General features: G+C 46.2%; 1 protein-coding gene across 2 annotated transcripts in view; it reads left to right on the top strand.

The window, feature by feature from the left end:
• LOC119178234 (beta-hexosaminidase subunit alpha) overlaps nucleotides 1-26,819 on the top strand; it is a 75,138-nt gene that overhangs the window by 32,836 nt on the left and 15,483 nt on the right. For both annotated transcript variants that reach the window (XM_037429427.2, XM_037429428.2), the window contains exons 10-11: nucleotides 9,031-9,103; nucleotides 25,401-25,572. In XM_037429427.2, coding sequence (XP_037285324.2) covers nucleotides 9,031-9,103; nucleotides 25,401-25,572 — 245 coding nt within the window. The remainder of the gene's footprint in view (nucleotides 1-9,030; nucleotides 9,104-25,400; nucleotides 25,573-26,819) is intronic.

The following is a 26,819-nucleotide window of genomic DNA, read 5'->3' as shown; positions in this document are numbered from 1 at the left end:
TGAGGCATTCAAATTATACCTCACCCACATATTTGAGAACTGTGAGTCATTGCAAAAAATCAAAGGAGAAATTTTCATCCGGTTTCAAGACTATAATGAAAATTCAGTTACAACCAGACATCTCGATGCATTGGAACTCAGTAATCAGAGTCATAGATAGCCTTCACGCAATCGAGCACAGAGCAGAAATTTACAATTACCATTAGGCGAAGTCATCCATATGCTCGTGAAAAGAAATCCTGGCCCTTTTACTACAAGGCTCAACCTTCTACCTGGTTTCCTATTGGCACAAATATCGCGAACGCTAACCTCTTCCCCACAGAACGAAAATCAAGACAATCACCAAGCACCCAATGAACTTGACTCTTCGTCTTGCTTACGTAAGCTACCTCCCCTCGTGGTTTTGCGTTAGTTAGCTCTTGTGGTGCTCGTCACTATCACCACACGCCTAATGATATTGCTACATGCGCAACAAACCTCCTGAAATATTGGCCGATTACCTTGTCTAGCCACGCCCCTTCCGTGTGGGTTCATGCATCGCCGTCTATTGAACACAGAAATGACCATAGAAGAAACACAGAAGGCTCATATGCGTCGAACTTCGCACACTGCCAGGTGCAATAACCCGTCATAGTGAACGGCATAAAAGCCTTCGAAGAGCTTCCTATTGACTCTTGAGGATTATCTTGACTGCCCGAACTGAATGACAACAGCCTACAGGCCACCAGCTGCGAACACAAGATCAAGTTGCCAAGAAAACCAGCGCGATGTTCAAGAAGGGCTATCAACTCAGCACATTCTACAGCTACATCAGCAACGCGAGCAGAAACGCCATCACCAAGCCCGATAAGTCCAGACACTACAACGGACACAACAAGAAGCACGGTGTCTCTACTCTATTGAAGCAAGAACGAATACAAAATGAAGGACATTTTCGCATGGAAGGTCGTCGTCAAAAATGCATTATGTACAAGGGGTCAGAAATTCGGATTCGATCACTGCACTTACACCTCAGCAAACACCGAAAAAAACAAGTCACCACTTCTACCCCCCAAATTTCAGGCACCGTCCTATCAGGCTACGACAACGAGCAACGCACACAGGACAGGCCTACAAAAATCGAATTTCAGAACCTGCAAGGCATTTCAAAATCGTTCGTTCTTCAGAATACAAGCTCTTTTATCAATAGTGTCTATGCTCAGAACACGCTTATGCTGTTCAGAGCGCAATGGTCAGCCTCGCCCATCAGAGCTCCATTAGATATGACCGGACTGCTGCCCTCTTCTGTGAAACTTTTGTGCAAGTTCATGTAACTCTCATGTGGCGTGGAACTACTGCGTTTTCTGACATTTTATCATTATTAGGCTCCACTTGTTCATGTTTTGTAGTTTGAAACTCGCGCACTTATTTGAGGGGAGAAGAACCTTGTGACGTGAGGAGGTAGCAATGGCTAGAAAAAGCCGAAAAGGGAGAAGTGACATAGAATAAACGGCATATGAGCCAGGCCACGTCTCCTACATCTCGCGATATATATATATATATATATATATATATATATATAAAATAAAAGAGCCCTCCCATTCCTGTTCCTTTATCTGACTTTATTGTTCTCTTCCTCCGGCTATTTCCGTTAACACACGGTATTTTGCTGTGCCCTTTGTCAATACATTCGGCGCCGACTGCGAGCGTAGTAGGCTGCCGACAACGCCTCCGGTGGTACTGACTATTCCGGTGCGTTCGCATTTGGCCACTCTGGGACATCACCTGGACACTCGCCCAATGAAGTTCCGGCGGCCGACATTGAATGTGTCGTGGCGGCTGCAGGTATGTGACGCCCGGACTGTACTGCTGCTGCTGGTATTGTGTCATCATCATCATCATCATCATCATCATCATCATCATCATCATCATCATCATCATCAGCCTGACTACGTCCACTGCAGGATAAAGGGCTCTCCCATGTTCCGCCAGTTAACCCGGTCCTGTGCTTGTTGCTGCCAATTAATACCCGCAAACTTCTTAATCTCATCTGCCCACCTAACCTTCTGTTTCCCCTTAACCCGCTTGCCTTCTCTGGGAATCCAGTTAGTTACCCTTAACGACCAGCAGTTATCCTGTCTACGCGCTACATGCCCAGCCCATGTCCATTTCTTCTTCTTGATTTCAGCTATGATATTCTTAACCCCCTTTTGTTCCCTAATCCACTCTGCTCTCTTCTTGTCTCTTAAGGTTACATCTACGATTTTTCTTTCCATCACTCGCTGCGTCGTCCTCAATTTAAGCTGAACCCTCTTCGTAAGTCTCCAGGTTTCTGCTCCGTAGCTAAGTACCGGCAAGATACAGCTGTTATATACTTTCCTCTTGAGGGATAGTGGCAATCTACCTGTCATAATTTGAGAGTGCTTGCCAAATGTGCTCCACCCCATTCTTATTCTTCTAGTTACTTCAATCTCGTGGTTCGGCTCCGCGGTTATTACCTGCCCTAAGTAGACATACTCTTTTACAAATCGAAGCACACTATTACCTATCTCGAAGCGCTGTTCTTTTCTGAGGTTGTTGTATATTACTTTCATTTTCCGCAGATTCATTTTAAGACCCACCTTTTTGCTCTTCTTGTCTAACTCCGTAATCACGAGTTGCAATGCGTCCCCTAAGTTACTCAGCAATGCAATGTCATCGGCGAAGCGCAGGTTGCTAAGGTAATCTCCATTAACTCTTATCCATAACTGTTCCCATTCTAGGCTTATGAAAACCTCCTGTAGGCAAGTGGTAAATAGCATTGGGGAAATTGTGTGCCCCTGCCTTACACCCTTCTTGATTGCTATTCTGTTGCTTTCTTTATGAAGCACTATGGTAGCAGTTGATCCCCTGTAGGTTTCTTCCAGGATGTTTATATATACTTCTTCAACGCCCTGATTCCGCAGTGTCTGCCTGACGGCTGATATTTCTACTGAATCGAACGCCTTCTCGTAATCTATGAAGGCTATGTATAGTGGTTGGTTATATTCTGAGCATTTCTCTATTACCTGATTGATAGTATGAATGTGGTCGATTGTTGAGTAGCCTGTTCGAAGTCCTGCTTGTTCCTTTGGTTGATTGAATTCTAATGTTTTCTTTACTCTGTTAGCAATTACCTCTGTAAATACCTGGTATGCTACAGAGTGCAAGCTGATCGGCCTGTAATTCTTCAAGTCCTTGTCATCTCCTTTCTTATGTATGAAGATGATGTTAGCGTTCTTCCAAGACTCTGGTACTCTTCCCGTCAGGAGACACCTCGTAAACAGGGTGGCTAGTTTTTCTAACACAATCTCTCCTTCATCTTTCAGCAGATGTGATGTTACCTGATCCTCACCAGCAGCTGTGCCTCTTTGCATGCTCTCCAAAGCTTTTCTGACTTCTTCTATCATTACTGGTGGGGTGTCATCTGGGTTACTGCTAGTTCTTATAGTATTAAAGTCGTAGTTGTCCCGGCTACTGTACAGATCTCTGTAAAACTCTTCCGCTATTTTAACTATCCTATCCATATTGGTAGTTATTTTGCCTTCTTTGTCCCTTAGTGCATACATCCGATTTTTGCCTATCCCAAGTTTACTCTTCACTGCTTTAACGCTTCCTCCGTTTTTCAGAGCGTGTTCGATTCTCTCCATGTTATACCTTCTTACTAGAGATACCTTACGCCTATTATTCAACTTCGAAAGCTCTGCTAGTTCTATTTTGTCTGTTGTGCTTGAGACTTTCATGATTTGACGCTTCTTAATGAGATTCTTCGTTTCCTGGGTAAGCTTGCCAGTGTTCTGTCTAACTACACCACCTCTAACTTCCACTGCACACTCCGTAATGATACTCGTCAGATTATCATTCGTTGTATCTATGCTAAGGTTGGTTTCCTCACTAAGAGCCGAGTACCTATTCTGAAGCTAGACTCTGAATTCCTGTACTTTCCCTCTCAGTGCTAGCTCATTGATTGGCTTCTTGCGTATCAGTTTCTGTCGTTCCTTTCTCAAGTCTAGGCGAATTCGAGACCGTACCATTCTATGGTCACCGCACCGTACCTTGCCAACCACTTCCACATCCTGCACGATGCCTGGATGTGCACTCATTATAAAGTCTATTTCGTTCTTATTTTCGCCATTAGGGCTCCTTCATGTCGACTTGCGGTTTTCTCGTTTTCGTTTGAAGGTATTCAAAATCCGCAAATTATTGCGTTCTGCGAATTCTATTAGTAGCTCTCCTCTGGCGTTTCTAGTGCCGATGCCATAATCTTCTACTGCCTGGTCTCCAGCCTGCTTCTTCCCTACCTTTGCATTAAAGTCGCCCATCACTATAGTATACTGTGTTTTTACCTTACTCATGGCCGATTCCACGTCTTCATAGAAGCTTTCAACTGAAGCGTCATTATGGCTGGATGTAGGCGCGTAAGCCTGTACCACCTTCATCTTGTATCTCTTATTCAGTTTAATTACGATACCTACCACCTTTTCATTAATGCTGTAGTATTCCTCTATGTTGCCAGCTATGTTTCTATATATTAGGAACCCCACTCCCAGTTCTCTTCTGTAAGCCAAGCCCCGATAGCAAAGGACGTGCCCATTCTGTAGCACCGTATAGGCCTCATCTGTCCTCCTAACCTCACTGAGCCCTATTATATACCATGTAAAACCCTCTAGCTCCTCGAATAGTATAGCTAGACTTCCCTCGCTAGATAAGGTTCAAGCGTTAAACGTTGCCAAGTTCAGGTTCCAATGGCGGCCTGTCCGGATCCAGAGATTCTTAGCATCTTCTGCTGCGTTGCAGATCTGACCGCCGCCATGGTCAGTTGCTTCGCAGCAGCTGGGGACTAGGGCCATGAGTTATTTGATATATGCATGTGGGAGGTAGTGGCCAGATACTGCACCAGGGTGGCCAATCCTTCTCTGGTGAGGGAGTGTGTTCCCGGCGGTGGTTACCGGTGAGGCCGCACCCCCGGCCTCGTAACGGTGTTGTGTACGCCTCGCCTTATCGACCTTCACAGGGGTGCATTCTGTAGGAAGACACTGGCTGTGACGGCATGCTTGGTGCAGGCCTCGTACACGCTTGGGTTGATGCTGGTGACTTAGATGAAATGGCTGCATTGATTGCCTCTCGTCGGTCTTGTTACACCATCGCAATTGTATAGACAGCACTGGAAATCGTGCGCGCTGTACCATGACCTTCTGCACTGAGCGGCGACGTTTGCGCTGCTTGCGGTTTGTCAAAGGGCGTCTTTGTAGCCATCTGTGAGCCGAATTCAGGCTTGTGAGGCAACTCGTGCGGTTGGATCTCATCAATGAAGAATATGTGATGACGTCTAGTGCGCTGGATGCTGCACTTATTAGAGTACGACTTTACCGTCACGCACAAGTCTGGCAAATGTCATCATGATGTCGACGCGCTGTTCCGATGTTCACTTTTGTTCTCTCTTGACAACACGTTCGACGCATCGCCTTCGAATGACCCTGACACTCAGCTTGCCTCACAACACGTATCGTTTGCCTCGCTAGACCCAATGCAACTATCTTCGAGCTACAATTTATGGTCACTTCAGCTGGCAGATTCCTATTCTCGTGATTTCTTTGACCGCCTTCCCAGTGTCACTCAACCACAAAACAGCCGCTTGCGACGCCAGCTTCGACAATTTCTCCTTGAGGAGGGTGTGCTCAAGCGCTAAAGTTACCATCTAACCGATAACAAGTGAGTGCCAGTTTTTCCCCACTGTCTTCACTTCAAGGTTTGGAATCATTCCACGATGGTGTTCCGGCCAGTCGTCAATGGTTTCACAAGACCTACGATCGCATCAAGACGCGGTGCTTCCGACCTGGCTTGTCTTCGCAGTGGCCAAATGCGTGGGCTCGTGCGCGTCGTGTCAGCATCGCAAGCGATCCACATCCCCGCCCCCTGGTTTCCTTCAGCCTCTTCCCTGTCCGACCACACCATTCGAATTTGTCGGAATAGACTTGTATGGTCTTTTGTCGCTGACGTCTTCTGCTCACCATTGAATTGTCACTGAAGTCGACCATCTAACATCATATGCTGAGACTTTACCTATTCATTCTGCTACCACCACAGAAATTGCCAAATTTTCCTTGCACTCCGTCGTCTTGCGCCATGAATCCCCTTGCGTTCTTTTGATCTGAATGACCATGGCAAAGCCTTCATTTCCGAGATCCTCAAGGATATCCCGTGGGCGTGTAATGCAACGCATAGAACCACTTCTAAAAGCACCCGCAGACGAATGGCCTTACTGAGCGCTTCCATCTCAGCTCTCTGACACTCTCTGACACTCTCTGAACTCTCTGACATGTTGTACATGTACTTAGATCCTGACCACAAAAATTGAAATAACGGTTTACCGTTTGTCACATTCGCCTACAATACTGCGGTACAACAATCAACTGGCAACAGCACGTTTTTTATCGTGTATGGCCGATCTGCCTCCTCGGTCTTCGATACGGCACTCTTCTTGGTTCCAGCTCCGAGATGTACCTCCCTCTCAGAAGAGTACGCAGCCCGAGTCACACACTGCCATGGAATTGCTCGAAAAAACTAAGTAGCAAACCAAAAATAAAGAAAACGTCGCTTTGATAGCAAACGACGCGACGTAGCTTTTAATCCCGGCGATAACTCTTTACTATGGACCCCGGTTCAAGCGTCAGTGCTCTGCGAGAAATTTCTTCACCAGTATGTGGGCCCATGCACCGTTGTACGACAGACATCCCCAGTTATCTATCTCGTAACCCAGCTTCAGTCCTTCACTGACCGCCGTCTGCGCAGAACGGAAATCGTTCACGCCTCGCGCATGAAGCCTTTTATTACTCGTTCAGCTGATCTCTGAGTGGCTGCCAGGTTGACCGCATCGAAGAGGCGGGGGGGGGGGGGGGGCATTGTAAGCACATTTCAAGCACTTCATTGTTCTTACTTTTAAATACCCATCATCATCGTTTCCTCAAGTTAGTGTTCTAACTCGAGGTAGACATCACGGAATAAATGCTTCTGCTCGCCCTGCCTGGTGATGCCTACGTGCGTGCTTCAATATATATATCCTACTTGAGAAAGAGTGGGTACGCCACTGGTCAATGCCTAACGTGGCAGACTTGAAGGTATCAGGCGTTCTACACCGGAGTTGACCGGATATCTGTGCCGTAAAAGATGCGTAAAATCACAACTTATCACGCTTTGCCATGCTTACGAAGCGACGAGAACAAAGTGGACATAGTCGCGAGGAGGCAAGCGTGCGGGGCAACGAAATCCGACGCCTTAGGTGGTGGCGCGGCATCCAGTAAGCATTGTTGAAATCAGCAGAGAGGACTCATTAGCGGTGATCGGAGAATTGTATACTGGCAACACCGGTGCACACACCAGACGCCGCCGCCGCATGACAGGGCGCGATCATTAGAAGCTTGCTGAGCAAGTCCCTAAAATTGCTTTAGTTGGACAAAATACCACAAGACGTCACAATCAGTTCCACTACTGCAGCTTTTGTTGTTGCTGCACTCTACTTCTGGATTTCACATTTTGTAGCAGAGATATAGCTGCTTCGGCGCTCTCATGTGCGTACGTAGGATCGTAATGCTAGAAGAAAGCAGTATTGCCGGATTTCAATACGAGTGGGTAAAGCGTACACTACTCCACTTATCATAATAGCCATACACATTGCTACGGAGTGCCGATGGGTCAGTTTAACTGCTTTCTCGATTAATCATTCACTTAGTTTTTTCCTCAAATAGCTCCGATTATTTGATTGATATGCGAGATTTAACGTCCCAAAACCACCATATGAGTATAAGAGACGTCGTAGGGGAGGGCTCCAGAAATTTGGACCACCTGGGGTTCTTTAACGTGCACCCAAATCTGAGCACACGGGAATACAACATTTCCACCTCCATCGGAAATGCAGCCGCCGCAGCCGGGATTTGAGCCCGCGACCTGCGGGTCAGCAGCCGAGTACCTTAGCCACTAGACCACCTCGGCGGTGCTCAAATAGCTCCGAGAGGGTATTACATAAGCGATGGGCTAACGTACAATCGATAATGTTGTCAAATTGGTCAATGTGACTTCTCCACTTGCTAATTTAGAATTAACCGGAGTAGAAGAACCTTAGTAGGCCTTGTGCAGCGGTTGAACCAAGCCTCACTGGAAATGTCTACTCAGATGATGACGACGACAAAATCACAGCAACAAACGAGATTCGCAAATTCTCAAACTTTGCTGACTGATTTTTACGTTCCTCCCAGCTCTTTCATCTGTCACCGAACAAGATACGCAACGTAGTTTGAAAATCGAGGAAACAAGCACTCACAGCGCTCGACACATCGGACTAAACAGCAACGCTGGTAACATAGCAGAAAGTGGCCAGACACCTTACTTCGTTGACGAGTAGATCAATAATGTCGCAGGGCCCCCGCATTCTCTTGGAAATTTTAATTGCCTTTGTTCGTAACATTGGAGCATATAATTTAATATTTGTCTTGCAGTAACGCAAATGAGCTTTGTTGCCGCTATTAACAAGTCAGTAGCCAATGATTAACAGCAAAGTAAAGAAACAAAGGGTAATAATAATACGGGGGTTTTAAAGTTTCGAAACCCTCATATAATTATGAGAGAAGCCGTTAGTGAGGCCTTTTGAAATTTCGACCACTTGGGGTTCTTTAACGTACACCCAAACCTGAGAATACTGGTGTACAGCATTCTCGCGTCCATTGCAGCTTTCGCAGCCGGAGTTCGATCCCGTGACATGAGAGCCACCAGCTGAATGCCTTAGCCACTAGACCACCGCCACGGGGCTAAAGAAACTTCCGAAAATTTCCGTCACCACTCCCTTAAAAATTATATAGCTTTTAAATATTGCGGACTTCGAGTCGATTAATGGTTAGATATAGCTAAAAAAATGACCCACCAGCGTATATTCTGGGAACTTGGATAAAGCTGCGATTGCTAGGGTGGCCCTCAAATACCAGGCTACCTGCAAAAGCGGTCATCTTTTCATCCCCTGTCTGTGGCCGATTGCTATTTCAGGTTGCTGGATATTGTCCAAGGGGTAAAGAAGAACTACATGGTGTGGCAGGAAGTATTCGATAACAAAGTTGAGGTAAGGGCCACCGTCCCTCCCTGATATTGTCAGCATGTTTTAATATGTTGTGAAATATTCCGGTTATAGCAATTTAGAAATGTAATATAGGCCTGCTTTAAGAATCCTTCATTAAACACGTTAGTGATTCTCACTAAAATGCTAGAATGTGTATTGAATGTCAAGTCTGTAGATTCGCACTAAACATGACCAGTGTTTATAATTCAATCTTGCACCTCTGGTCACTTTTTACTTTCTGAGCATCCAGCGCCGACATAAAACATGATGAATACATTAATTTATGACGAGATTCGAACATGTCTATGGAGCACCGGGTCAGTGTTCAGTTGTTAAATTAGAGTGATGAACTTGATATGTAAATATGGCTGTGCTGTAACAATCGTAAGGGCCTACAAGCAGTCGCTGCAATATCTGTGAAATATATGTCTTGTTGATATGTCGGCTCAGGCAGAAATTTAGGCGCACACAGTAAAGGTACAGGAGAAAATGCTATGGTCCGGGACAGCGTGATGATGGTGCGAAAAAAAGGCAAAGCGTCCATTTAATGCGCTGTGAGGATTGTGTGCTATGCGCAATATGAATCGTAACTTATGATTAAACAGTGTTCGTCCCTACGATCTCGTAAAATATAGAGCAATAAAAAAACAGCCTGAGCTCAAAGTGAACACCGAAATGAGAAACTGCCAGTATTCTGATGAAATTTAAGTACGAAATAGTGTTTGGAGCCACTAACAATATTACTGAGTGTTTAGTGTGTGAATTTTTCAATCGATGCAATTTCTTGTGTACCTGTATCAACTATTTAGCACTAGCTGTCTCAGTCATGTTGCGCAAACGTGGACGATTGCTTTAGTACCAGATGCTACCAGAAGCACAAGTACAGAGGACACTCGCCAGTGGGAAGCCTCGACATCAGTGGTCTTACTTTTTTACTAAAATAAAAAAAAATAATATGCACTGAATATACAAAAATAATCTAATTCACTGAATAAATAGCCACCGAGTTTTTTCTGTGTGTCCATCTAGTAAAGGCATGCTCCCTGTAACAACATGAGCAGGTTATAACGCTTGTGAAAGCGCATTGTAAGTCTATAAAAAATAAAAATCACACTTATGTATCATATGAATATGTTTGTGCATTCTACGTGTTCATATTGGGAATGCTTGGCGTATGATTTTCGAAGTATTTACTGCCTCAATAAAGCTATTATAGGTATTCTCCACATGGCTCGATGATATCGGCGCCAAAGGTGAACAACAGCATGGACTGATGGCGCAGGTGGTGCGAAATGCTCGGAGTTTAGTTGGTGGCCGAAAGAAACGTCTATTACTACTACTGATGCTTCCTAAATTACATATTATTGGAAATCCACTGTTTTTCGTTTTGGTTATCCTGGACTGTAACAAAGAGGAAGCTCAATCACATCAATAATTTTTGACCCAACCAGAATTACGGAAACATCCAAAATAATGCGGGTGCACTTTCATGCTAGGAAAAGATCACTTACATCTTGCACAGTACCTTAATTTGTAAATTTTAGTGACCGCAGTGACAGTATACGCACATTTGGCAACAAATAGTTTCGATTTTTAATTATGCGATTGCACTAATAAGTCGGTGTTTGCTGGTGAACATGCGTAATATTTTCGGCTGCTTTTATTTATAGGAAAAAATGAACTATCAATAGTTACAAGCATTAAATACGTAACGATCGAGGAAAGTTATATGTCATACTACAAGTGCTTACAACATTGATAGCGCATAACATATTAGTAATAGCAATCATTACATGCTAATGCAGGTAGCACGCTATTCTTTTGAAATTCAAAAGCTGTTAATTCGATCACTTCACACGAGAAATCAGGAAGCGCACGAATGGCCACCAGACCATAATAATGGGAGACTTTAACGCCTCTCACATGGCATGGGGCTATCATATCACCACGAGGAAGAGTTCTAGGGTGCACGATACTGCTCGACATCACAGACTAACCCTGTGAAATGACCCTCTTCAGAAGACGAGAATCGGGAACAGCGTCTCCAGGGATACAAATCCCGATCTTACATTTACGGCGAACTTCTCTGGGGCAGACTGGAGTGTGCTACCGGAAACAAGTAGTGATCATCACATTATCTAACTGTCCGTAGCGCACACTCTTAAACAGACCAAGACTGGAATAGCGCGGTTAACGGAATGGCAATCCTTTAGGAATGACCTCGACGTTGAAACCACCATAATCGACATTGAAGACTTGTTTAAGAATGTGCTCAAGATAGCCGAACGCTACTCTAAGGACATACAGCTTGACGTCGATACACCCGCCGTCGACGCACATCTCCTCCGCCTTTGGAAGGCTAGAAGAGGACTTCTAAAACGGTCGAAGCGGCAAAAACTAAACAGAAAGTTACAGAAACGCATTTCTCTCCTCACCGAGCAATCTCAAGATTATGCGAACCAATTGGCCAGGCAGAACTGGCACGCTTTCTGTGACAGGCTGCAGGGGACTCTGAGCACCAAGAACACCTGGCATCTGCTACGCACACTTCTAGCCACGCAACCCTCCAATGCAGTACAGAAGCAGCACCTTCAGAGGCTTATTCGAAACTACGCCGGTACAGAAGAACACCTCCTGAAAGAATTACAAATGAAGCTCTGTGGCGATGCACCCACTGGGGCTTCAATTCACACCAAGGAATACGCTTGTGCACCAAACACTGAACTCGACCGGCACTTCAGCCTGGCTGAACCTCACACAGCCCTAACGAAGTTGACAAGAAATACCAGCCCCAGAATAGACAGGATTGTCAACAAGAACTTACGCAACCTACCGCACCAGGCTACCACGGCTCTTCTCCGATATTACAACGACTGCTGGGATAAAAGAGAGCTACCTGCGGTATGAAAGCACTCGGAAATCACCATAATCCCTAAGCCTAACAAACCAGTCGGCATCGAGAACCTACGCCCGATTTCTCTCACGTCGTGCGTGGGAAAGCAGTTCTAACACATGGTGCACGACCGCTTAACCCAGTACCTGGAAGATAGTGGACACCTACCGGACACCATGTTTGGCTTCAGGCAGCATCTTTCGACGCACGACGTGCTCTTACTACTCAAAAAAGACCTCCTTGATCACCTCACCCATCGAAGAAACTACTCCATACTCGGAGTCGACGTCAAGGCGGCCTTAGATAACGTCAGCCACGACGCGATCCTCAACAACCTCGAAGGAATTGGCTGCGGCATTAGAACCTACACTTATGTCAGAAACTTTCTGACGGACCATACGGCAACTGTGGGCATAAGCAACATCCGCAGCAAAAACTTCCAACTACCGAAAAAAGAAACGCCGCAGGGTTCGGTCATCTCGCCGTTACTTTGCAATGTGGTTATGACCAATCTGCCAAAAATTCTCGACAAAATACCTGATTTTCGGCCCACCATCTACGCTGATGACATCGTGCTCTGGACCAGGGCTTCGAACACTGGGAGACAAGAGACTTGCCTACAAACCGCCGTAGATGCTATCAAACGGTGTCTCAGAAACTGCGGTCTCTGCTGTGCCCCAAGAAATCCGAGCACCTCGTCCTCAAAGCAAGAACAAGAGGCAGACCCCCTCTATACGACGAGCCCGACCCTAGCGTAATGCTGAAAGGAACCTTAATTCTAAAAGTCGAGACCCTGCGAGTGCATAGAGTTCACATCTACAAGGATGGATCAGGAGCTGCCACCATACCAAGACTCCAACGGACACTATCACAACTCACGCACCTCGTCAAGAGGATCGCGAATCAACGAAACGGACTCAAAGAGCACGATACGCTACGTATAACGCAAGCTCTGTTCACCAGCCGCATTACGCACGGCACGCAGTAGTACGCCTGAATTTGAAAACTGCTGAAATTGGAAAACTTAATAGCATGATAAGAAAGGCCACTAAAGTAGCCCTGGGACTTCCGCCAATGGCCTCTACCACACGTCTCCTAAAGATGGGCGTCCACAGCACGTGGCAAGAGCTCACCGAAGCGCATAGGAACAGCCAGCTGCAGAGGCTCAAGCTGACGCCCACAGGGAGGTCGGTGCTCCCGTACCTCAACTACAGCGACACGTTCATCACCGATGTAGACCGGAAAAAGCGCATCCACCTGTACATTAAAGAGTCGCTGTCCATCGCACCTATTCCACGCAACATGCATCCTACTTTCCACAAAAGTAGACGCAAAGCTAGAGCTAACGCTATTCGATGAAAGTTCAAGCAAGACCCGGACGCCCGCTACACTGACGCGGCCAAGTATCCGCCTAGAAACGCGTACGCTGTCAGCGTCGTCGATTCTCAAGGCCGAGAATCAGCGTCGGCCACGGTCAATGCACTCAATTCAGACGCCGCAGAAGAATCGGCAATTGCTCTAGCAACTACAACATGTACAGACGCCGCGGTGGTTTTCACCGACTCACAAGCCGCCTGCAGGAATTTTGCTAAGGGCCGTATCTCAGCCAATGCCATCAATATTTTGAAACGGCGAAGCACTCCACCCCCATACACTTGTGTATTATGGGTGCCAGGACACGAGGGTCTGCAGGGAAATGAAGCGGCCCACGCCGCTGCCCGCGAGCATGTCAGCCGGGCTACCCCCTGCCCACAGGCCATTCGACCCGTCGTTGAAGAGACGGAAGTTGTTCAAAACACCTACTCATTGTTACTCCAGCATTACAGGCTGGAGTGACGAGTATACCTTCCACCACACCCAAAACTGCCAAAAGAGGAAAGCGTAATACTGAGACGTCAGCAAAGCAGCACATACAAACATGGGGCCCTAATGCACCATCTCTACCCAACGAGATATAGCATTATGTGCCCGCTTTGCAACGTACCGGACACCCTGGTGCACTTGCTTCTTGCATGCCAGTCTATTGCCAGACGTAATCTGCAACAACACACGACTGATAACGAAGCAGGACAGACGAACGAAGACCTAACCGAAACGGGGGAAGTGAAGCTCGCCCTCGAGGACCTGGAAGAGCAACAACAACTCATCGCCAGGGCCAAGAGGGCAGTATAAGCCAGAGGGTTCCTGGACTAAGGAGCCCTCCCACCTCAGGTTGACACCGGGCATTTTTCGGGGCACTGTTTCAAAATAAACGTTTACTTCTCGCTCTCAAAAGCTGTTAAGGAACAATATTGCGATGGTAGTATATGACTTCACGTGGGTGCGGCACCTCTACAAAAGTCGGATCATGAAATTTTGTTGCACCTAGTTCTTTATCACCTAGCTTGTTCTCATATGAGACTTACAAGTTGATATTTGTATAACAGTTAGTAACTCTTTCGTAGTTGCTGAAAAAGTTATGTGCTCATCTTCCAAGCTATGCGTTAATTTAGTGACTTACAGGAAACGTTCTTTTACTTCTCAGAAATCCCGTTCACCTTGCCTCTGGGCCATACTCTTTCTGCGTAGCTAGACAGACCTCCGACATTGAAACATCTCCGCGGCCAATCGGCATGCTCGTTGTTACTTTTCAGAAAGCATAAATCTACTTTTTTGCGAAAGCTCTCAAAACTTGTATGTTTTGCCTTTCATAAAGCGAGGTCTCGATACGTTATAGTCAGCTAATAGGGCTCGGTTCTATAGGCGCGAGTATAGGGAAAAGCTTGGCGGGAATTCCACGTAGAAAAAGTGGAGCTAAGAAAGTTAGATATATATCTATATGACATCATAATGGCGCAGTAAGGTTTTGTAAGTTGTACTCCCCCCTCTCTCTCTCTGCTACAGCCAATCTCATCACACACTCTCGCGAAAAGACAGCATGTGAAACAGCAATGTGTATCTGTCGCCTTAGCGTGCTGCGACAAGGGCAATCTTAATACGTTGTGATTAGCGGCCGAAGATTACACCAGCGTGAGGGGAGAAAATGTTTGGCGATTGGTCCACAAGCATACCGAACAACTTGAAATCTACTATAACAAACCCCGGTCAGAGAACGCTTTCACTGGGAGGTGTCCTGTGAGAGTAGACCTTCACGCATTCAGCCTAAACTAAGGTGACAGCCTCACTTTGATAACTCTGTGACACTGCCGTCGTTAGTCATTAGAAAGACACGGCACGCATATGCCAGACAGATGATGTTACTAGAGAAAGTTGCCGGGCTGTCGGTCTGAAATGATGCTTCCACTTTGTCGTGGAACAAGCTGGCCCTACATCACTAATGTACTGCGTTACCAGCGCAATGAGTGAAAGTGACAAAAGGATGCGCACGGGGTTGGCCTCTACCTGGTGGCATGTGCAATTAAGGCGCAGCAGTCACCAGACCTACTATAACCTAGAAATTACCGCAATCATTGGAGCGCGCGCAGGCAACACTTGGAGCGCGCGCAGGCAACACTACGCCCCTGCTTTAAGAGTCTCGGTGCGGCAAAGGCAAGTAATTTTGATGACATTTTTAAGGACAACAGGCAATAGCCCAAATATTCATCAAGTTCCTTCGAATACGTTATAATATGAAGTAATAAAATGTCGCTTCTTACAATAAATTTCGCAGAATACTGAAACACTTGTGCATTCCGTCGCGAAGTTTTTGAGAAATCACATTACGAATCTGGTGTGACTACGAAAATACATTTCAGGAAAACAGTAATTTTGATGTCAGTGAGCACATTACATAATTTACAAAATAAACTGTAAACATATTCATGCAAAAACGAGTTGGTAGATTTTACAGAACTAATTCTTCATTTCAGTTACCTGAATAGATGTTCTCTCCTCCTGTAACTGATTGATGATAATGATGATGATGATGACAATGAGCATGATGATCACCATCGTCATCATCAGCCTGATTACGCGCACTCCAGGACAAATGCGTTTCCGATGCTCTGCCAATAAACTGATCTTGTGCTTCTCCTGCCACGTTTCACATGCGAACTTTTTAATCTCATCGGCCAACGTTTCTACAATCTCTTCGTGCGTTGTTTGCCTTCTCTGGGAATCTAATCCACCTAAAGACGTTCGGTTATACTGCCTACATGCTACGTGCCCGGCCCATATCTATTTCTCCTTCTTGATTTCAACTATGTTATCCTTAACCGCAGTTTGTTCCCTCACCCACTAATCTTCTTAACTCGTAAGGTTTCACCTATCATTTTTCTTTCCATCGCTTGCGGCGTCGTCCTTGATTTAAGCTGAATTCTCTTTGTAGGCCTCCAGGTTTCTGCTCCGTAGGTAAGTACCGGCCAGATGCAGCTGTTATATACCTTACACTTGAGGGTTAGCGGTAGATTACCATTGATGATTTGAGAATCCTTGCTGAATGGAAAGCACCCCATTCATATTCTTCTAGTTATTTCATTTTCATGGTTTGGCTCCACAGTTACTACTTGTCCTAAGTAGACATATTTCTTTACAACTTCCACCGTCTCTCAACCTATCGCAAAGTGCTGTTGTCTGCCGAGACTCTTACACAATACTTCAATTTTGTGCATAATTATTTTCTCACCAACTCTCCGGTTTTCCGTTTCCAGTTCAGTAATCATGAGCTGCAATTCGTCCCGTGACGAGGCAATACCATTAAGGCAATGTACATCATCAGCGAACCGCGAGTTATTAAGATACTCTCCAATAACGGAAACTGATATGGCGAAAAAAAAAACATACGTGCGCTCGATGTATAGGATGGTACTGCGGGTGCTTGCTTGAACAAGCAATAGAAAAACAAAGGCAAGGGAAAGGCATGGAGGCAAACCAGGTTGTACCAGGTTTGCTAGCCTACACAGAGAAGGGGAGAATAAGAATAAAGAAAGCAAGGAAGAAAGAGATTACAAGTATTAGGCGCTCACGCATATGTGTTCACTGTGCACACACAAACCGTCACATCCTAGAAAAACTTGGCATCGGTTGCACTGCGGCTCTATAAAAGTATACTCTAGAATCGGTGGCATAGCGAGGAAGTGATGCACCGGGAACATGCTCCCCCCCCCCCCCCCCCCCGAAAAAAAAAGTTTTTTTATATGACATACAGAGCCAGACCTGACTATTACAAAAATGTGACGACGACCTCCCTCCCGCCCATTAGAAATATTTGCCTACACCCTTGATTAGAGTCTTAGAAGATAAAAAAGGCTTGCACAGACTGGCTCCGGAGAATTCAGAAGTTGCACTCCACGTTCATGGAACGGAGTTATGCTGTCGATGAGAGTACGCATCGGGGTGATCAGAGACACCAACACAGTGAAGCAGAAGCTACAAGTGATCGAACTAAGCTGGGATCGTATTATGCGGAACAAAAAGAAAATAACGCAGTTCTCCATAATTTCGTGTTTAGGGAACAAATTAAATAAACCAGCGCACCACAATGAAGCAACTATTTTCATTGAAGAACCGTGCAAATGCTTTCATAATAAGCCCATACTTGTTACAGCCGAACCTCCTAGCTTTCTCGAATAACACACCACGACTACGCTGTCGACGAAACGCGGCGCGTGCACACAAATGAGCACGTCTCGCTTCTTGCACGGCCGTGGGCACACGCATGCTACAATGAACGAAAAATCATGCGGTGCTTAGTCAAATATTTCATTTTGTTCACCTTTATTGATTGAGAAACGTTACGTTGCCAGCTTTTATATGAAAGAGTTGTTTGTTATTCAATTGATTGTACAGGCTATCACTAATAGCCATGAAAATGTCTAGAAGTATGTTGATAAACCTAAAATTGAACAAGAAATTGTGCGCAGGAGGGTATAAAAACTAAGCTTCAGCTCGAACAAGCGTTATTATTATTAAGAAAATGTGTGAATTTACGTTTCCCTGCAAGAAATGCACTTTGCAGTGTGAAAACCCAACCGGCTTCGTAAGTGTAATATTGTGATATAATTAGCTTTCTAAGAGCCGAACTCCCTATGCTTTTCCTTGCACCGGGCAGGGGGAAATGAACGGGTACGCGCTCGCTTCGTCATTAACTTCTATCTCCCTCCGACAATTCGTGCGCTGATTTTTCCGGTGTGCGTGTTCTCGCCATAAACCACGTAACGACTAATCACGTGACTGAAATCATGTAACATCACCTAAGAGTTAGTCACTCGACATGTTCTTGCCGAAAGCACATGACAGGTCCGTAGTGCGGGGAACCGACCGAAGCTTAAGAATAGCCTGGTTTAGTCATGCTTGGTACAACAAGCGCAATCTCAACATCTCTAGCAAAAGCTTGCAAACATTAGCTAGGTTGACCACCAACTCTGCTGTCGGTTTCAGCTTCGCGCCACTAGGGCGAGCTGCTCACTTTTTCAAGCGTGGGCTACACTATAGTCGACGTTGAGCAGTTTCGCGTGGCTTACGGTAGGCAGTGGCGCGCATGTGCAAGAAGCAGTGACGACTCACGGCTCCTGCCGGCACTGCATGCACCTCGCTGGTCTGCGCGTTCTATCTAAATGAATGGCGTCATAGCCATGGCAGACGCTTTCTGATTGTACCACGTGGCGCCAGCAACTCAAGCCACGTTGCTCTCTTTGGTCGTGTCTGCCGCGGCACTACATTCATATAGTGGGTCTTTGCCAGTGTAGGCATAGCGTTTCCTAATATTCACTAGATGGCACTTCCGCGCTAGTGTTTATGGGAGCTGCAACGCACAGCGCTTCAGAGAGCATGGGAGTCATGGTAAGTACGCGTATTTGTGTAATCTTAGTACTTCTGGCCTGCTTTTGGCTCCGTGTGTGCTCGTGTGGCTTGGACCAGATTTTTTAGGATAAAAAATCAGCGAATGTTCGGTGGTTCTGTTTCACCACCTTATTCTTTTAGGCTTACCATTTCGAATCGGGTCACAAAGTTCGAAAGGGCTCGTTCTTCTCTTCAAAACAAAACCGATACCAGCAACAAACGAAGCCACAAGTACGATTCGAAGGCCGCAAGTACAAGACTAGGTGAATCTGTGTACTACCCATCATTCTTATGGTCACTGAATGACCACATCAGCAGAGTCCCCTCTAATTAATTTTAGGAAACTCTATGTGTTTAGGAACCCAATGCTCAAGTTTGTGGAGCAATGACCACGCCACGCTCTCGCTCTGGCGGCAAGCTCAAGGAAATTGACGATAAGCGCAGCAGAGGGCGCAGGCAATTCAGCGTGTTTCACCATTGCGGGAGCATGTGCGGCATGCGCTCTAGAGTCGGTTCTGGCAACTTCGGTGCCGCACCATGATCTTGGCGTGCTGGAAGCTGACGCTCGCTGTTCGACGTTGCTTTTCCGCGATGGCAGAAGCGATTACATGGAAGCGTCAGCGAGGTTCGAAGTACTGTTCTGTGCCACGACAGCGCAGACAGTACAGAGGCATGCGATCCGCCTGTAAAGCTAGCGGTTGCCGAGGAAGTCGTATGAAAGAGAGAAAGAAAACAAGTGTGGATCACCGCAGTTAAAGCAATGAAGTAAGTTCTACCTTTTTCTCGCGCGAAACAAGCGCACAAGTATGAACAGGACAAGCGCAAAAGCTATCCCAGTTATTCCAGCGTAGTGTGTGAGCAGCGCGCTCCTTTGGTGAATGTGACCGCGGCAGCGTGCTAAGAAACATTCGTCCTCTCCTATAATACGAGTCTTATAAGCGCACCAACAAGAGAGACCACGCACTGTGGAGGCGACAACCTTTAAAGTGGGCCAAACGCAAGCACGTCACGCCACCTCATCTGTGATAATAAAACCACGCTAAAGTTTCAAAGCTCTGATGAATTCCAAATGGTTGGTGGCATACATAAATGACTGGCCGTTAACTCATGCAACTGCGCACGCTCTGTGGCGTAGTGGTCAGCGCTGCGCGCTGGTAATCGAGAGGCTGCCGGTTCACTTCCGCACAGTGACTGTTTGGCTTTTTGTTTTTTTTCTGTCATTTTTAGTCATAGAGTTGATTATTTGATTGATATGTGGGTTTCATCTTTCCAAAACCACCCCATGATTATGAGAGGTGCCGTAGTAGAGGGCTCAAGAAATTTCGACCGCCTGGGGTTATTTACCATGCACCCAAATCTGAGCACACGGGCCTACAGCATTTTCCCCTCGATCGAAAATGCAGCTGCCGCAGCCAGGGTTTGATCCCGTGACCTGCGGGTCAGCAGCCAAGCAAGTCATAGAGTTCATATACTGTTCTTAGTACATAATTTTCATCGTCACTTCCACGACAGAAGCACGTCAGCAGAGCCGTGGTGGATACCGCCATAGGATACCAACGCTGGATGGGAATGTATTTCGGCAGCGCGTTAAAAAAGCCACGTGACAGAAAACGCGGGTGGCGCTGTGCGCGCCATGGTTGCCTAGGCGAACGCATCAGGACCGCTTAAAGCTGTTGCGGCTAAAGTAATGTTGAGTTGCGTCGCGTCCCCAGTTCGTGTATAGCGAACCGTGTCTACGGTTTCTGAGCAGGACATCCTCAGAAAGCACCTTCGATGTCTTGAAAAGCGGGGAAACACCTGGATTGATTACGTGGAGTCGAAGAAACAATAAGACGAGCCGCGGCGAGACCTGGCCTTCATCTGTTGCTGTTTCCAGTGCAATGTATTAAAATAACAATACCCCATTGGTATTTATATGTTTATATGCTGTTTGAGAATAAAAATGCGCTCAGATGTAGCAGCTTAACGCAATTGATTTGCAGGAAAAACGATGTGTATGTTGAAAAATGCGCTCAGATGTAGCAGCTTAACGCAATTGATTTGCAGGAAAAACAATGTGTATGTTGAGGCAGCTACAGAACATGGGCAGCGAAGGTATGCAGGCCCACTCACTGCTTTGTAGAGTGTTCGAACAGCCCTGTGCTGATACGCAGGATGGAGCAGAAGTTGGCGGAAGCCAACACGACTAACCGTACACTGAATTTCATACCAGATGAATCTTGTCATTGTTAAGGTGCTGCAAGTTTTGTCATTACTGCGCGATGTACATATCTGAAACAAAATCTAGTACTAAAGCATGTAGCTCAGGGGCATAAGGTAAAGTGCATAGCGTGGGGCGGCGCACGTATTTCCCGAAAATCATTTCTGCAATGCTTGTCCTGCAATTGAGATTGCGTGACAATTTACCTTAGCGGCCGCACAGATGATGCGAAGATACGTCATCAGAACCTTAATTTGGCAAAAGAGGCCCTTATATGCTTCTTACAAAAGTGCGTGGGTCGATCTTTACAAAACAATACTACTTGGGGACAAGACTCACACTGACGCTGTCTAGTTTCAGTACTTGCCCTCATTTCTTGTAAGACATGTCGAAGAATGCAGCGTCACAAGGAATATTCACGTCAGAATATTTATAAAACATATACTGTACCTGACACTCCCTCAAAATAAAGCCCGTCCGCAAATGAACATGGCAGAACACAATACCACACGCTAGCTTGGAAGAAGATAATTCTGGTGTGCGTCCACTCTAGTGTCTCCTGCTGCCTTCATCGCGTTTTCGTCTTCGTAAACTGCCGCCGCCATAAGGAGCCAGCCGTATGGCACAGCCGCCACAGCCGCTGCGTGGTTCGCGATGGGTTCGTGCGTCTCCGTCACCTAGACGACCACGACAACCTTCGCGCATGCGCAGATTGACCACAGCCGGGAACAGCGACATGTACCACGTGACTTTTTAAACGTGCTGCCGAAATACTCTCCCGCGCTGAATAGGTGGCACGCCAGAAAAAAGCACCTGGTGGAGAGTCGCGTCACAACTCAGCCACTTCCGCCCAGACGACCGGCCGCAGTGTACCACGGTAGTATATAGGTGTTCTGAGGCACCACTCTGAAAGCACGCGCGTGCGCCACTTTCGTGCGTCATTTTGAAACGAACAGCTGAAAAAGCCATTGCACCAGTAATACTGCACTGTGGTTTGAAAAAATAACTTAGTCTGAAGGCTAATCTTACATAAAAATCACTAAAACACGAAAAAAAGCCTTGCAATGCCGACTGCGTCTACACATATATGGTATCGAAGGGACAGTTCTGTGCCGTGATGGCAACTCCCTCGTCCACATTTTCTGGTTGCGTGCTGGGTTTTGGGATAACGTTATAGTACTGGCTGGCATGCCCCCATCGAGAAGTCCATACTGCGACAATATTGCGCTGCCAACATCTTCAGTAAACTAATAAAAAGAGTACGTGGTAGCTGCGTCATTTCTTGATTTTTTTGGCATCGTTTGTACGCTCTGTGCGTGGTATGTATGCACGGGGACGTTGATCAAGCAAACTACCATGGCAGCATAGCACATGAGGTGTCACGCTGCTATTCTTGAGGGTGGGGGATAGATTAGCGACCATGGCGGCCACACTTCAATGGGGGTGAAATATAAAAAGAACACCCGTTACCAAGATATCTGTTCGCATTGGAGAATCCCAAGTTGTCCCAATCTTGATACACAAACTGCAGCTTACCTCAAAATGATAGCTTATTTGGCACATAAATGTCTAGCAATTATCGATGTTGAACACACACCTAATTTTAGGCAGACACAGGCAAGCGGAAGAACTGAAACTGTGAGTTAGGCGAACTAAACAACGAGTAAAAATCGAAGACAATTGATACTTCTCTATCAAGGCATAAATTCTGATGTTACTTACCCGTTGCATCCAGTGAAAAAAAAAGGTTGACCCTTAAGTTTCGCTTTTAGGAGTTAAACGCGATAGCGAAATCCAGGCCCTAGTGCACCCTTGAACCGCTAAGTACATAATACTTATTCATATATGTTTTGTTACATACACACGCACGCACACAAACACGCACACAGTAGATTGGACCAGCGCGCGCTATTATTGCCGAATGGGATCGTTTTCGTCGTGACACATGTCAAACAAAATGCGTTACACCTACCGAACAAACACTTTTTCAATCAACCATAGAATGAATTCACTAGAAGATCTTATTGCTCCACGAATTCAACGCCGCAAAACTTTTAAAAATCCGTCCAGTGCGAGTGGAGTTACAAAGGTTTGTCACATGCTGCAATTGCATTATCTGTTCTCTTATCCTGACGAAAGCGCTGGAAGCTAAGCAGGGAGGGGTGACAGGGCAAACAAACTACCGTGCCTCTTGACCATGAGCACTTCTATCTTTCTTCTAATGCGTGGCTTTTCCAGTGTGAATTCGCTCATGCGCGTGGACAGGTAGCGGCTTCCCGCGGCTATCTCGGTAACTTCATTTTTCGGTCTTCGACACACAAATGATTTTTCGCTCACAACTAACGGGGCCCATGCCGGCGGCGGGTATTCTGCGACACGAGCTCTTTAACGCTGTCGCGTTAAAATTTAACAGCATTGACTGACTCCAGAAAGCTTAGCTTCTAGTAGCCCGCTGCTTTGTTCGTAGGAAGAAGCCTGTCTTTTGCACAAATTAGGTCAAACAGAGGCATCTCGGCATCGAGAGTTCGCCGCGAGAGTATTTTTTACAACAGCTCAGAGGCGTAGGTGGCAGTGGCCCTGCACAAGTCTTGTGGACAAGGCAGCTTTTCATTACATGCAACTATTAAAAGAAAAAGACTACATGCCTACCGTATCATTCACTTCACGCGGCGGCATCAGATGGAGTTTGAGGGTGGTGGTCAGATCGATGGAGGCATGGAAACTTTGTTAGTCTCGAAGTGCCCGAATGAAGGCTCAGTGGGCCAGATAAAAAAAAACAAGTTTACTTACGCTCTATGTTGCGTGTTACGTACACTCGTTTTATTTCCGGCAAAACGCCGTTTAAACTCGACTCTTTCACCCTGGTTTCCACTGATTACATTTTAACTATCGAATAAATATAGCAGACACGTGCCATGCTAAGACTCGAGCCCACAGCACAAGACAGGAGAGCGGGAGAATTTAGCTCGCCTGACCACTTGGACACAACGCCGCCTCCTCTCTCTGTATTGTGTGAAACGTCTTCCCTTTCCTCTTTTTATATATTGTTGCACTTGAATACGCAGCAGTACCACCAGCTTCCTTTGCTTTTGTTACGGTTATGCGCACACGCACCACCTCTACCATAGAGTTTCCTAAAACTTACTAGAGGAGACCCTGTCACTGCGATCGTTCAGCGACGATAGGAATGATGGGTAGTACACACATTTGCCTAGTTTTCGTCCTTGCGGGCAGCGAACCGTGCTTGCGGCTTCATTTATTGCTGTATTTTGGTTTCGTTTTGAAAGAAAGATTTAGCCCTTTTGAGCTTCGTGAACCGATTGGGAAAGGTATATGAAAAAGATTAAGTTGGTTAAGTGAAACCGCTGAGAATTTGTTGATTTTTGTTTCGTGAGAAACAGCTCCAAGCCACACGAACACTCATGGAGCCAAAAGCAGGCCACGAGTGCGAAGATTAGACTAATTTGTGTACCACCCATCATTTTCATGCTCGCTGAAGCGCCGCGCGTTGCAGCTCTCATAGAGCACCAGAGTTCCCTCTAGTGTATAGTAGAAAACTCTAAGGCCTCTACCACCCACCACTCTCGTCTGCGGAAGCAGCTGAGAAGTGCGCGCTTTCACCGCCAGGGTGGTCGTAGAAACATCAGCACTGGTTCCCTGTGTAACACATTCCGTTTTAGAAAGCGATTGCTCCAGCTGCGCAACCGTTCAGTGATCACCCCGTAATTAGGAGTGTACTGAGTGCACAACCTCTTCAAGGCCATCCATCTCATTTGCCTAGACGCCCGACACATAGCAGCACCTGACTGGCGTCACTCCGTTTCTGTGGTTTTCTTGTCTTGGCCGCCGCGAGCCGTGCGGACGCGCTTGTGTGTGTTGCCTTGTCAAGCCAGCCCCTATGTGGCGCTCTCACGCGCAAGTTACATACTCCTCAGCCAATAATAAACACTGTTTATTTATCTGCCATGCTCCTGAGTTCGTCCTCGCATCTGTCTAGCCACCACAATATGTAGGCACCGGACCTTGACCTCCAAGGTGGTGCCAGTGGACGATTTCTCCTGTGCGTTGTTGATCAATAAAACTTCGCAGCGTGCACGTTAACTAAAAGTGGACTGTGGGTCTCTGTATCCAATCGGACTCTTTTGTCTCTCAGTGCCCACTATCAGTGATTGGCATGTACCATCAGGAAACAGTGGTTCATCACTGCATACTTAGCGCCTCTCCAGGTGTCTTTCTTGTGCAACACCACGATGAGCGTCAGAGTCAACGTGACCGTCAATGTAGGCGTTAGCACCCGCTGCTTCGCATCTGCACACGTTCCCATTAGCGAAGCACGGCGTAATTTTTTGTTGTTATTGATGTAGTTCTACTATTCGTGTAAGCCAAGTTTAAGTCAGCCAAGCCTATAAGATCTAAGACGCCTGACAGTGCAGTACTACTACATGCAGATTGCGCCGGACACTGTGGTGCACGTGTGGAAGAATCCTTTCCAATGGGACATGAGTGCAGTGACCGCAGCCGGTTTCAAAGCCCTTTTGTCGAGCTGCTGGTACCTGAACGTAATCAGCTACGGTGTCGACTGGAAGAAGTACTACAACTGCGATCCTCATGACTTCGAAGGCAAGTTTGTGGGCCCAGGCACGTCTCTCTGCATGGGAAAGATTAGTAGCGAAATGAAAATATAAGTATTTTGGTGAAACACCGAATGTTTAGGTAGGATGGCTTATCTATAATTAAACGATGTTTTATGGAATAAGCACACAGAGTGGTCCCCTGAAGGGCCAATTGGTGCATGATAGTTCAGTGAAGAGTTCAATAACGGGAGTGAAACAGAGAGAAATAACTGGACTGAAATAGGCTACGGGTTGTCTTTTCCTTAACTTCTATCCAGTTTTCACACTGTTCCATGCCGATAAAAGAGCGTAAACGCGTGCGTGCTTAAGGTTTATTTTGAGGCACCCACCAATTCGTTACACTGATTATGGGGATCGATTCGCGGGGTCAATTCGGATCGTAGTGTCGATTGTTGTATTTCGATGCAGGTGATTGGATGGAGGGCCATGAACTATCGAAAATTTGTGCACGTTGAGAACGACCTCATGGTCATACTTATGGTAGGCATCCGCTACGGGTTGCCGCACAATCATATTGAATTTTGGCACGTGAAACCCCAGACGTTGTTGTTATTCTCAGATTATTATTATCAATATAATTTTATAACACTGTACACAGGACTACATATAATTGTCGAATTCTTTATTGTTTGAGAGCTAGGAATTCTGCATCAAAATGAAATATGAGTGAACTGAATGATTTATGCATTTCCCGGGATAGCTGTAATTATGGCCTACTTAAACGCTTGTTTTAGACGTATTTAAGAGCGAAAGGTGTTATGATCAGAACTCGGGTGACGTGCAGTGCCCTAGCTGTCCGACACCACCGGCACTGGTGTCCATCACCATTACCGCGAAATAAGCAAAACAAAAAATACCTTGTACTAAAGACACAGTACGGCTTGAGCCTGGGTCCACTGTGTGCCAGCCCAGTATTCTACCACTGAGCTACGCCGGTACTTAGGACTTGTTCGCAAACTTGCCTTAGGCAGGCTTGATGTCCGGAAAAAAATTGCGTTATTGTGAGCATTAAGCGTTTTAGAACAACAAAATAACATTGAGGCGTCACACAATGCGAATAGCGAGACGAGTGGGTCATCCAATGCTCCAACCCATTAAAAAAGCTTGTTTCATCACCTATTAGCTGTGGCGCATACCCACGTCAGGCATAATTTCTCATCGTTGCCAGCCACTGCATGAACAATTGGCACAAAATTCCTTGCAAGTGCTTAGCGTATACAACGTTTCTCAGAA

The sequence above is a fragment of the Rhipicephalus microplus genome, chromosome 1 (assembly GCF_043290135.1).
Source record: "Rhipicephalus microplus isolate Deutch F79 chromosome 1, USDA_Rmic, whole genome shotgun sequence".
In the NCBI taxonomy this organism is placed as follows: Eukaryota; Metazoa; Arthropoda; class Arachnida; order Ixodida; family Ixodidae; genus Rhipicephalus; species Rhipicephalus microplus.
This window is presented reverse-complemented; position numbering and strand designations above follow the sequence as displayed.